The following is a 14224-nucleotide window of genomic DNA, read 5'->3' on the forward strand; positions in this document are numbered from 1 at the left end:
AATATGAAGAATATCTATCTATCTGAATCACTTTGCTGTACACTTGAAACTAACACAACATTGTAAATCAACTCTACTTCAATTAAAAATAAATAAATAAATGCATCGATAAAAAGCCAGGTTTTAGGTAAGATTGCTCAGTAAAAAGATCAGGGCTTATGATAAAAATAGAGAAATAGAGTTAGGGCAAACCACTCTGAGCCTATGGAACTTTCTAAACAGAAACCAAACATAAACAACAATCCTAATAAGATATTAGTACAGTTAAAAAGAGATGTTGAGTTCTAACAGGGAGCTGCTTCAGCAATCTTGGCCGTCACCTACATCAATGTGGAGAGAGCCTGATGGGGTGTGTCGGGAGGGTGCAGGCCACTGGGTTTGGAGACAAGGGCCCCGCATCACACGTCACAGGTAGAGAGGAGCAGTTTGCACAAAATACAGTGGTGCTAAAGATGTATCGCTTTACATTTGTGTCGTTTGCACAGGTTGGGAAGAATCGTCCCATAGGCACTTGCAAGGCAGAGTGAGTTTCCAAAATAAAGAAGGCGCCATGGCGGTGTGCGCACCTTCAGGCTTGCTGCGTTCAGCCAGGCGGATGTACTTTACGCTCAGTCGCTGCCGTTTGGGAAAAATCATCTTTCACTTCCCTGTTACGTTGACATCATTACCCAATTGAGCATCACATATGAGGCAATTTGCATTACGGAATTGTGAAGAAAGAGAACAAATTGCATTTGCATAATACTCAGAAATTCTCCACCTGACTTAAGTAGAAAAATGGTTTTGAGGAACTATGACAGACAGGGATAGGGAAGGTATGAGTGTCAGTGTACAGCTGGTGTGTATTGTGGGCAGGGCCTCTGGCTCACAGCATCCCTGATAGGTGCTTAGCGAATATTCGATGAGTGAATAAATGAATGAATGAATCTATGAGCAGCTCAAGGTAAAAGATATCCTTCAGGCTGCAGAGGGGACTCGAGGAAGCACTTGTCCTCTGAACGTCCCCTCTGATGTTTCCCCTTTCTGACTGCAGCCCGGAGCTCTTTCCTGGGCTCTACAAGCAGACAAGCTTCCCAACCTGGTCACACACTTGCCTGCCTGAGCGATGGGATGCCCATCCCTGCCCGGCTACAGTGACCCTGAGCATGCAAGCTCCACTGTGCGGGACCCCAGGGCAAAGCCAGCGAGTGACCCAGGAAGCAGCTTGCAAGAGACACACAGATGGGTTGGCCAAGTGGGGCAGAACCCTGCAGCCCCCATCAGATTCACAGGTGTGTCATCAGGTCACATGTTCGCCCATTATTAGCACCATCCATGAAGTCAAAGAGGCAGGACGCCCCCCCTCCCCCCACTCCCCGCACCGTGCAGGACGCCCTCTGGCCAGGCTGGGATTGTTCTTTTCTTTGAAGGCTGCACTTGATGTCGATTTGTACTTGATTTAAGGAAGTGAATTAAGGAAGTGAAGTTCAGGAGAGTTAGGGGTGGGCAGTGGGGGCCAGAGTGAGTCCCCCCTCCTGCCTGCACACTCGGGGCTGGCGCTCCTCCACTCCCGGCCTCACCCTAGGGTGTCTCGGTTGACGCTGCTCTGTTTCCGGAGGGGGCTGTCCAGGGTTTCTCCGGATGCGGAGGTCTTGCAGCACCGACACGCCTGTGGTCTCCAGTAGCCGCAGCTGGAGGGCCGGCCACACTCGCAAGTCTCCATTCTGTTCTCCATTTTCCAGTGTGTTCTGTGGGTTCACTATGATTTCCAGCCCCAGAGGAAGCCAGGCCTGCAGCACTCTCCTGGAATCCAGCCTGTAATGTTGTTTGTCAAGCTGCCATTTACAGCTTGGCAATTTTTTCTCTACTTTGCAGAAGTATGATGTGTCTTTTCACCTTAATCGTGACCCCTGATATAGGCCTGCATGGGGAACAGGGACCCCCACATTCCAACCCAATATTCAATATCTGAGCATGAGGTAGGCCTGCAGGGGAACAGGGCCCCCCATATTCCAACCCAATATTCAATATCTGAGCATGGGGTAGGCCTGCAGGGGAACAGGGACCCCCACATTCCAACCCAATATTCAATATCTGAGCATGAGGTAGGCCTGCAGGGGAACAGGGACCCCCATATTCCAACCCAGTATTTGACATCTGAGGGTGACACAGGCCTGCACAGGAACAGGGGGCCACCCATCACTTCCAGCTTTGCCTTTATATAGTTCCAACCCCAAATTCCCTATATAAGCATGATCAGTAGTACCTATATTGAAAATAGATTTTGGTAATCTTATCCATAGTTTTCATGAGAAATCAATGACTTGAGGTAGGTTTATTCTCTCTGTCCATATATGTTAAAGTGGGAATTAAATGTCAAACTAACCCATTTTTCTTTCATCTCCTAATTTCATAACTTATTCTCTATAAACGCATGATTTCAAGGCTTTTCATTTTTTTCTGTGTCAGAGCCTGTAGACAGGAATGTGCTCTAGATCTGCTTCCAGGGCAGGACAGTGCCTTACTCATATCTGGGGCTCCAGTCCCCGGCACAGGGGCTGGAAGGTAGGAGGCACTTCACATAAATTGAGTTAAAACTGCAGCGAATTAAGGTCTGGAGCCCGGGGAATTAGGAGAGGGGGGAATGACATCGACTGCCCCCTGAGGGCTGCACCAGTGACTCCCTACTCCGGTCCATTCTAAGTCAGGCACTGCATTGGGGCTTAATTTTAGTGCCATATCTGTGATACTGTGAACATTTCAATACTAATGCTGTGCAATTAAACCACTGGCCGTCTTGCCGTCTTCTTTCATCAAATTTCTTGATAATTTGCCATCAGCTCCCACTGTTCGAAGTCTGTTGCTGAGTCAGCTTTGGATCCTGTGCTCCAGGGCTATACAGTCCGAGCCATGCCTCACTTTCCTCCGCCCCCTCTGGCTTCCTCTCCCTCCATCATCCTGGTCCTCTGGCCCTTCCGAGGCTTTTACCCTGGATGCTCCATCTGCCTGGTACGTTCTTTCCTCTAATCGCTGCAAGGCGGTTTGCCCCACCTCACTGAAGTCTCTGCTAGGAGCTACGCTATCCGGTGGACCTCTCTGAACACACGATGGAAACACCCAGTTATCTATTCCTTTTTCCTGTTTTACTTTTTTTTTTTTTTTTTTTTTTTTTTGCGGTACGCGGGCCTCTCACTGTTGTGGCCTCTTCCGTTGCGGAGCACAGGCTCCGGACGCGCAGGCTCAGTGGCCATGGCTCACGGGCCCAGCCGCTCCGCGGCATGTGGGATCTTCCCAGACCGGGGCACAAACCTGCGTCCCCTGCATCGGCAGGCGGACTCCCAACTACTGCGCCACCAGGGAAGCCCCTTCCTGCTTTACTTTTATTTTTAACACTTGACTGGTTCATTTGTTTACTCTATGTCTTCCCAACACAAATGTGCATTCCACCACGACAGAGTTTTGCCTGCTTTGCTCATTGCCGTATCCTCAGCTTCCCCCCAAAAGCCTCACGGACACTGGGAGCCACCGAAATGCTGTGGAGTAAATGAAGAAGGGAGGAGATTCACCGTCAAGCGGCTGCTGCTGAGGGAAGCCGAGGGAAGAGCCAGTTCATTCCAGGCAGAAGCAGGTGTCTGAGCAGGTTTCAAACGGTGGAAGTTACTTAAACCTGGAAAGGTGGTAAGGGAAGGGCGTTCTTCCTTCTGCTGCAACCCCTCTTGGACTCTATCATTTTCTAGCAACCCTCTACCACCACCTTGTCGCTCTCTTTCCCTCTCGGCTGAATATGCCTTTGTGGCGTCAAAGGGCACAGTGGGTCAGCGTCAGTGTGGGCCTGGCTGAGGGCTGTTCATCATGTCCTGACAGAACCGTGCAGAGCGGTTCTGTGACACACACTGGACCACCTGGTGAGACACCGGTGCTCACGTCAGAAGTGCGGAAGTTCTTCGCTTCCTTACTTGTGGATAGAGACATGGTCTTGTTCAGGCATAATTCCATTATCTTCAACTTGAACAACTCTTCCCTCTGAATCTGAAGTACTTTTCACAGAGCAACTCCCCTACTATATTATTATCCCTCGGTTAAGATTCAGTGTAGGTGCAAACTGCTCCTGCATCTTCTTTTCAGTCATCAGCAGATTGATGAGGGTCGTTAGCCTCCATGAATCATTTTAAAGTTTATTTGCATTTGCCTTGATGAAAGACAAGCAAAGGAAAATAATGGCAGTTTTCAGTGTTGGTTGGGATATTGTGAGCGCTTTCTGCAGGAAATTACAGGGGTGTGATGAAGAGACAGGAGCACTGCTCATTCCTCAGTTCTGATCACTTCACATCTCCTACCCATGGAAGACTGAAGACCCTCGAACGGAACCTTGTCCTGACATTCTGTTATCCTGTCTTACGATGTTCATGCCAGAGCTTTAAACGTAAAGATCTCATGTAATCTTCTACATCAAATCCATATAATTTTATGCGCAAGCCTTTCTACTTTGCAAGGATGGGTAAATGTGTCTGTGGCTGATTCCCCACTCTGCCAATACTGACAGATGGGAAATGGTTAACAACCTGTCTAATTCTTCAATACCGTGTGACATAATAGGTAGTGTACAGCAATTAAAAAAAAAACAACAACACAAAACCCCATGTGTAAGCACATTAGAAAAAGAAAACAAACATGGAACACATATTAATTATGTAGTTATTAGCTTTTCAGGGGGGACTCTACACTTAACAAAAGAATGCACTACAGATTTTCTTTAAATAGCAAGCTACACTAGTGCATTGAAGATATAATTACATCTGCCTAAGTTGGATTTGTACACATTTCAGGAACTGATTCATTGTGCACAGAAACAGCAAACCCATGTTTGCTTTGCTACACGAAGCAAAACCAGCAAATATGCATAAACTCTATTCAGAAGGTGCCAAACAGCTAAGATGTTTGGGAAAACCTGGATCTCTGACCATGTGTTTGAGTCTCGTCCAGATGTTTAGCACAATCCACTTGTGGTTGGGAGCCCTTCTAACACAGCAGGGCAGGGGAGCAAACACGCTGCGATACTCTCTTCTTGCTAAAACTGGTAACGACATTCCTTTTACTTCTTGTGGGCGGGCAATTTTAGAAATGACCACCTTCAGTGAAAATTTTGCAAATGCTATACATCATTTTCATTAAGAGGAGAAGTCATCAGGTGAAGATTTGTCACTGGAAATACGTACAAATCATCATGTTGGACAATCTACATTTAAAGGCCAAAATGAATACTTTAAAATTAATCTGGAAGACAAGAAGATATCCAATACAAAGGAAATGCACTCCAAAACAGCACTGCTGTTAAGAAGGTGGGATATGAAATGCAGAAACATACAACCTCAGGCTCATGAAATCAAAACAAACCGAAACAAAACTTTCCACAATAGTTTAACTGGAGCTAGGAGCGCTCCCTTCACCAGCACGGTGCTCAGCTCACCTGCACAAAGCAAGCTGGGACTGTTTACCCCACAGATCGGGCTGTTGATTGTTTACAAAATCAGATTTGGAATTTTTTTTTTTTGCGGGGGCAGGTACGCGGGCCTCTCACTGTTGTGGCCTCTTCCGCTGCGGAGCACAGGCTCTGGACGCGCAGGCTCAGCGGCCATGGCTCACGGGCCCAGCCGCTCCGGCGGCATGTGGGATCTTCCCGGACCGGGGCACGAACCCGTGTCCCCTGCATCGGCAGGCGGATTCCCAACCACCGCGCCACCAGGGAAGGCCTGGAATTGTTGATACAAAGAACTGCTAGTGGTGTGAAGGGATACACCCATTTGTGATAACTTTGTAGATGGACTCTGTAAGAAAAAAGAAACTAACAATCGGGGCTTCCCTGGTGGCGCAGTGGTTGAGCGTCCGCCTGCCGATGCAGGGGACACGGGTTCGTGCCCCGGTCCGGGAGGATCCCACATGCCGCGGAGCGGCTGGGCCTGTGAGCCATGGCAGCTGAGCCTGTGCGTCTGGAGCCTGTGCTCCGCAACGGGAGAGGCCACAACGGTGAGAGGTCCGCGTACCGCAAAAAAAAAAAAAAAAAGAAAAAAAGAAACTAACAATCTAAATGAGAGGGTCGCGGGCATCACTTGGCATATACAGAACCACAAGGAAGCCTCAGCCGGCAGAGCTTCCCTGAGCCCTGGAAACACACTGGGGAGACCCATCGGTCTCCACTGAGGCACAGGAGGGTGCGAGGCGGCAGCCAGGCCTGGGACGCAGCCTGGCTCTTGTACAACGTGGTACGGTAAAATGGGAGGAATAATACTTACATAGCAAGGTTTTTTTGGTTTCTTTTGTTTTAATAAGAAATCAAGGAGTTATGGTTTTCTCAGGGTATATGCCCAGTAGTGGGATTGCTGGGTCATATGGTAGTTCTATTTGTAGCTTTTTAAGGAACCTCCATACTGTTCTCCACAGTGGCTGTATCAATTTACATTCCCACCAACAGTGTAAGAGGGTTCCCTTTTCTCCACACCCTCTCCAGCATTTATTGTTTCTAGATTTTTTGATGATGGCCATTCTGACTGGTGTGAGATGATATCTCATTGTAGTTTTGATTTGCATTTCTCTAATGATTAGTGATGTTGAGCATTCTTTCATGTGTTTGTTGGCACAGACTTACTAGAGAATGGACTTGAGGCTATGGGGAGGGAGAAGGGTAAACGGTGACAAAGCGATAAAGAGGCATGGACATATATACACTACCAAACGTAAGGTAGATAGCTAGTGGGAAGCAGCCGCATAGCACAGGGAGATCAGCTCGGTGCTTTGTGACCGCCTGGAGGGGTGGGATAGGGAGGGTGGGAGGGAGGGAGACGCAAGCGGGAAGAGATATGGGAACATATGTATATATATAACTGATTCATTTTGTTGTGAAGCTGAAACTAACATACCATTGTAAAGCAATTATACTCTAATAAAGATGTTTAAAAAAAAAAAAGAAATCAAGGAGTCTGATACGTGAAAGGTACTTAAAAAAATGCTAGTTCCCTTACAGTTCTGAAGAATTTACAAAACCTAGGAAATCAACACCAGCTTTTCACTGTCCCTGGCACTTGGGCACACGGCTTTGCATTGTCCTCTTGAGTTCATAAATTCTGTGCCCAGAGTGAGCTGAGCAAGCCGCTCTGTTAGATCCTGGGCTATCCCTCAGCAGGGCTCCACCCAGCCAGCTGACACTGAGGGAAGAGCTTTGAAAGCCATGAGCATGGTCATCAGATGCATTTACCAGAAAACTACAAGAGTAGAAATCTGTTTCCTTATTCACCCAACATAAGAGGTTATTGTGCACATGAGCCATGCACTGAATGCGTGCCAATGAGTCACTTCTGGTTAGATGGACACGCCTGTGTGAAGAGCTGCCGTAATTTACAGTGTTTGTGGTGAGATACTTGTTTTCTATTACAAAAGTACGATATGATCTCAAATGCAGCCTTTTCAAATACCCCCGGTTCACTGCCCTTGTGCCCCCATTAGGTTCCACTGTATATGGAAGAGCCAGTGACTGTAATATTTGATGCATTCTCTGTGCTGAGCCCAGGGCTAAGCACTGGGATTTAATCCTCACAACTTTATGAAGTAGCAGATATTACTACCCACTTTTAACAGATGAGAAAACCAAGACACAGAGAAGTGGTTTCCTGAACTCACTAGCAGGGGGAGTGCAGTTCTGGATGAGAACGATGAGAGTCTCCCCTTGGGGTGGGGGACAGAAAGCGGAGGACTCCGTGGGGACCCCAGGAGGTGAGGAGGCACCTGCCCCTAACATGCTGGTGCGCTCAAGGAAACAAGTGGAAAGCGCGAGTGTCAAGGAGGTGAGTACCCTGGAAGCTTGTCCAGGGGCTGGTCTGCCTAAAGGCGCTCCCTGTCGGAAGCGTGGGTGTCTTCTACTTGCCAGAAATAGAATGAGTTAGAATGTGGGAATATCTTTTAAAATGTTTAAAAAAACCCCCAAATGGACAGACTTATGAAAACATATGCAACTGTGATATGTGATTTACACATAAGTCTTCAAAATTTACACCTGTGCTGTATTTGTGACCAAAAGTGACTTTACTGTAAATTGCTGCAGACATTTAAAAGCCATTCCTATTACTATTGGATGGCAATTCTTTAGATATGCTTCATCTTGGGAACTAAAGACAATGAGGGTCAGAATTGTGTTCTATGTATTCTGTTTGGTTAAATTCAGAGGATAGACAGACTTTGAAATCAGATTAACTGTTTCAAAAACACATGGTAAAAGAATAAATACAACAGTCCCTAAATAATTAAGATTTCTCTTGGCTTTTTCCAGTATTCTACAACTGATTGAACTTTTATAATTAACTATATGAACTGATAGTGAAAAGAATTAAAATACACATGCTTTTCCAGTTTATTACTAAATAAGAAAAAGAAAAAAAACAAAGGCTATACTTGATCTTTTTTTGTCCAAATAAAACACAACAGTCTTTGGAGAAAACACTGATGAAAAGAGTAACATCAGTAAAACCTTAGACCCGCAACACAGTCCAAATATTTTTAGGTAGGTTTTAAGATTACACTTTGGTTTAAAACATACACCTCGACAATTTATCACTATAGCACAAAAATAGGAGGATACGCAAACTCTCCCCCTACAGAAAGCCATGTAGCAACGGCTTTCAGAGACCATCCATCTGCAGCACTTACTACACTGCTTAATACAAAGGCCTCACTTGCATAAAAGGACTGGTTTCTACTTTGCTAAATCTAAAGGCATTCAAGACGAGGGATACTCCTACATTGTTGGTAGGAATGTAAATTGGTACTGCCAATTTATGGAGGTTCCTTAAAAAACTAAAAATAGAGCTACCATATGATCCAGCAATCCCACTCCTGGGCATATATCCGGAGAAAACTCTATTTTGAAAAGACACATGTACCCAATGTTCACAGCAGCACTATACACAATAGCCAAGACATGGAAGCAACCTAAATGTCCATCAACAGATGAATGGATAAAGAAGATGTGGTACATATATACAATGGGATATTACTCAGCCATAAAAAAGAATGAAATAATGCCATTAGCAGCAACATGGATGGACCTAGAGATTATCATATTAAGTGAAGTAAACCAGAAAAAGACAAGAAACATATGATAGCGCTTATATGTGAAATCTAAGAAATGATACAAATGAACTTATTTACAAAACAGAAACAAACTCACAGACACAGAAAAACAAACTGATGGTTACCAACGGGGAAGGAGGGGTGAGGGATAAATTAGGAGTTTGAGATTAACCTATACATACTACTATATATAAAATAGATAAACAACAAGGTCCTACTGTATAGCACAGGGAACTATACTCAATATCCTATAATAAACCATAATGAAAAAGTATATACATATATATATATCTCTGAATCATTTTGCTGCACACCTGAAACTAACACAACATTGCAAATCAACTATACTTCAATTAAAAAATATACAAATAAATATCAAAATTATTATGTTGAGTAAAAGAAGCCAAACACAAGACTATCTCTATGATATCTAATTCTTTCACTCAACATAATGATGTATATAATTATCACATATATGACATATATGAAATATATATGATATATACAGTGGTACTTTTGTTTCAGTAGCCCTAAGAAACTAATACACATGACAATATGTGTTTCTCGAAACTCATGAAACTATACACTTAAAATGGATGATGCTTATTCTATGTAAATTGTATCTCAATAGACCTGATTAAAAACAAGGGCATTAGAGGAAAAAAAAAAAGACTGAGGGGTAAAAGAAGACTTACAGATGGCCAACAGGTATATGAAAAGAACTCAACATCACTAATCATCAGGGAAACGCAAATCAGTACCACAATAAGATATCACCTCACACCTGTTAGAATGGCTATTATTAAAAAGTGAGAGAGAAGTGTTGGCCAGAATGTGGAGAAAAGGGAACCCGCCTAAACTGTTCGTGGGAATGTAAATTGGTGCAGCCACTATGGAGAACAGTATGGAGGTTCCTCAAAATATAAAAAATAAAACTACCATATGATCCTGCGATCCCACTCCTGGGCAAACATCCCTAGAAAACTATAATTCGAAAAGCTGCACGCATGCCTATGTTCACAGCAGCACTATTTACAGTAGATAAGACATGGAGACAATCTAAGCATCCACTGACAGATGAAGGGTTAAAGAAGATGTGATGTGATATATATATCACACACACATTGGAATAATATTCAGCCATAAAAAGAACAAAATCTAGCCATTTGTGACAACATGGATGGCTCTTGAGGGCATTATGTTTAGTGAAATAAGTGAGACAGCGAAAGACAAATACTGTATGATTTCACTTATGTGGGACCCCTGAACTCGCAGAAACACAGTAGATTGGTGGTTGTGCAGGTGTGGGTGGAGGAAATGGGTGAAGGTGGTCAAAGTGTACAAGCTCCCAGTTATAAGACAAATGAGTTCTGAGGATCTAATGTGCAGCATGGTGCCTATAGCTAACAGTACTGAACTGTCCACTTGACCATTTTGCTAAAAGAATAGATCTTAGGAGTTCTCACCACACACACGCACACACACCACACACACATGCACACACACACACCACACACACAATGGCAACCATGTGAGGTGATGAACTGTTAACTAACTTCACTGTGGTAGTCATTTTGCAATACGTATGTATATAAAATTGTCACGTTACACACTTTAAATTTCACAATATCGTATGTCAATTATATCTCAATAAAGATGGCAAAATAAAAAAGATGAGCGATGTGTAAAACGTCTACATTTTTATCTGCTCACATGCACTCTAGTTACTGAACTCTGGTCAGTTGTCCACTGCTCAGGAAGTTTTAAAAATCATGATATTAACCAGCTTTTGGCTTTTGAATAATGTGAGTTTCTCTGGATTATTTAGAAACTCATTAGCAGTGACTGAATTTATATTTCAGAGATTTGGAGGATGTAAACCTCATATTTTGGATTCTTGACCTGGTTATAAAAGAAACCTTTTTACAAGATTCTTAATGCTCGATTTACTCATAATATATACCATTGGTCATGCAGTAAATCCAGTTTTTCATGCTCCCAGGTCTAAAAATCAGATTTATATTTTCGATCTAAAATTCCTAGCTGTAGTTCTGTATATGTACCCCAAAGCCAGCTCTGCCTTAGACCTTGGCTCAGACCATTTGTTGTTATCAAAGGGGTGCATGAGGCTAAAAGCCCACATGCTACCCGAATGGAACCTTGTAAATGGAACAAATCCCCAGTGGGCTCTTCGGTCTATCTGTTTTCTATCTTGGGTTTCAACATAGTAACCTTGACATTAGCAATATACCGCTGAGCACGATTTGTATGGAGAGGAATTGGGACAGATTTGTTCCAGGTTCAAAAGTGATTTCTCCCTGTCACAGGGTAGAGACTTGATGAAGTCTTGGCACTCTAAGCACAAACCAGCCTCTGCGAGCACAGGGGAAAGAGCAGCTGCCCAGGTTGTACGGGCTCACATCCTTCACTTCTCACCTTCAAGGTAAGAGTACTTTTCTTGTATTAAATGCTCGCTGCTGTGCATAACCAATTTCTATTTATTAAGGCACATGGCCATCTTACCCCACCCACTCGTTCTCTCTTTTCCTCTCTAGTCAAGCAGGTTTTATGGAAAAAAGTGAGTTGTTCCAATTTATAGTTCATTCAGACAGTCCTGAGACTGTCAAGTTTGATTTTTGGGACCGAGTGAGTGGGTCAAAATGGATGTAAATGAACCAAACTTTCAATCAGATGTGATTTGAGTATACAGCGCTATAGTTCAGTTGTAATAGAAAGTATAAGAGTTTAAAAGGCCCAGAATAATTCAGACTAAAATATCTTGGGGTATTTTTCCATTTTAAAATGAACTGAGCAATTCTCTGTGGTTGAGGATTGACAGCATAATGGAAACAGAGCAAACTGCAGAACTTCTCACCAGGTAACTTCATTAGCAGCAAAATTCATAATGCAGTCTGCTGGCTGAAAAGAGCATGAAGCCTTCTGTTTTCTTAGGAGGTGCCTGCCATATGCTCATGGTTCTTGGCCGACTATACATAGTTACTGCTAAATTGTGGTTATTGGAAAACACTCTCTACCCTGTAACTTTTAGCAATATTGTAAGAGATCTCAGAGATGCTGATTCTTCTTGTAATTTATTACCATAGAGAAACATAATTAAACCTGCTTCCAAGTATTGCCTTCTACTTACGATGCAACTATAACACATGATACTGCTAAGTAATAGCAATCTAGAATATTTCTATGTATTCTTGGGGATTGACTAAAGGTTAAAACGGCAGGCAAATGTTTCAGTGACCTTTGAAACTTTTACACTTCACAGAAGCTCTCTTTTTTCTAGAGATAACTTTTCGTGGGACAAAATGCATTGCATAAATATTATAGACAATTCTTGTATTATGTAAACTTTATGTACAATTTTGTTCATATGTTTCACTTACCAGAATCAAGAGGCAACTTGAGGCCAACTTTGTGTGCTCGGGGATGGTGGAGAACACTGACAAAATCAAGCAACCAAAGACAAGGAGAAAACTGTAAAACAACAGAAAAAGAGAAATTTGATGAGAAACTTGCCTTAGCATGACAGACTTAAGTTCTTATTTCTAATGGCTAAAGCACCAGATCCATTTGAATTGGCACTGATTAAATCATAACAGACCTAAAAGGGACTAGCCATTTTGAATATCAAAATACAATGTGATGTCCAGTGCAAATGGGGCTCCTTTGCAACTTTACTGATGAGAAGGATGAATGTGTGTGTGCATGTATGCGTGTGTGTTGCGTGCTATACTTAAATGTCCACAGCTAAGAATCTGCAAATTTCCTATAAAGGGCTTTTCCAAGCAGGGGTCCTGAAAGGCCCGGATGTATTTGTTCTCCTGTTCGGGACCGTAAGTGGTAGCTGCCCTCCTGTCAAAGGAGCAGACTCAAGCCCCCGTTCGGCAGCTTTGGCGAACTGTCAAGGGTTCTAAGTGCTTACTAAGCCACTGGCTCCTTTTCAGAGTCTAATGTTGCTCCTGGTTTCTCATCTGCCATTTCTTTATAGTAATAATAAGAATAGAAAATGACTTCCTCTGCTACCCATGTGCTTTCCATTCCCTTCCGGTCAAACCCCTAGAGAAATGCCCCCAGCCCTACTTGTGCTGCAGTGACAGAGAGCATTTTCTACTAGTCCATCTACAGACATTTTTATTTCTAGAAATACGGAACTTCTGGAGTCCGGTGGGGGGGTGGAGCCGAGTTCCCAAAGTAAACGTCTAATAAAAAGGGCAGGCTCAGTTTTAAAGTTGAAGTTACTTATCCTGGAATTCAAAAAAAAAAAAAATCCCAATATCTGAGCTATTTTCCCTAAAAGTCACATTTCTTACTTTTACTCACATCGTACCCCTCACCTTTTACTCTACAATCTCCTGTAAAACATCAGCTCTGTGTTCTTTAGTACAGCTGGCCTCTGCCTCCTCTTGACCTGCCCTGATGAATCTGCACGTCTTTCTACCACCAAGGGCTGATAGCCAGGGATTGGTGACTTATGGCCCGGGGACAAATCTGGCCAATAAAGTGGTTTTTTTTTTTTTTTTTTTTTTTTTTGGTACGCGGGCCTCTCACCGTTGTGGCCTCTCCCGTTGCGGAGCATAGGCTCCGGACGCGCAGGCTCAGCGGCCATGGCTCACGGGCCCAGCTCTTCCGCGGCATGTGGGATCTTCCCGGACCGGGGCATGAACCCGCGTCCCCAGCATCGGCAGGCGGACTCTCAACCACTGCTCCACCAGGGAAGCCCAAGACCAATAAAGTTTTATTGGCAGACAGCCACACAGCCACACCCATTCACCCGTGTATTCCCTATGGCTGCGCTCACACAAGAACTGCAGAACTGAGACTCGTGCTCTAAGCACAAGACTGAAATATTTACTCTCTGGCCTTTAGAGGAAAGTTTGCTGACTCCTGATTGATACCATGTATTCCTTATTTCTTTATATCTATTTCAGCACAGAACCCGAAGTGGGTATGCTGATAATTACTCACATTCGGAGGTTTCGAATAAGCGAGATACTGAGCTAAGCCCCTTTCACATGCACTATCCACATTATCCTCTCAAATGTATGCAGTAGAAATCTCATTGTTCCCATTTTGCAGATATGGAAACTGAGAATTAAGAACATATTGTGACTCA

General features: G+C 43.7%; 1 protein-coding gene across 5 annotated transcripts in view; it reads right to left on the reverse strand.

Moving 5' to 3' along the window:
- Positions 1-14224, reverse strand: part of KCNQ5 (potassium voltage-gated channel subfamily Q member 5) — a 583808-nt gene that overhangs the window by 190087 nt on the left and 379497 nt on the right. For all 5 annotated transcript variants that reach the window (XM_060168259.1, XM_060168258.1, XM_060168257.1 and 2 more), the window contains exon 2: positions 12495-12585. In XM_060168259.1, coding sequence (XP_060024242.1) covers positions 12495-12585 — 91 coding nt within the window. The remainder of the gene's footprint in view (positions 1-12494; positions 12586-14224) is intronic.

This window comes from Lagenorhynchus albirostris, chromosome 12, assembly GCF_949774975.1.
Source record: "Lagenorhynchus albirostris chromosome 12, mLagAlb1.1, whole genome shotgun sequence".
Lineage (NCBI taxonomy): Eukaryota > Metazoa > Chordata > Mammalia > Artiodactyla > Delphinidae > Lagenorhynchus > Lagenorhynchus albirostris.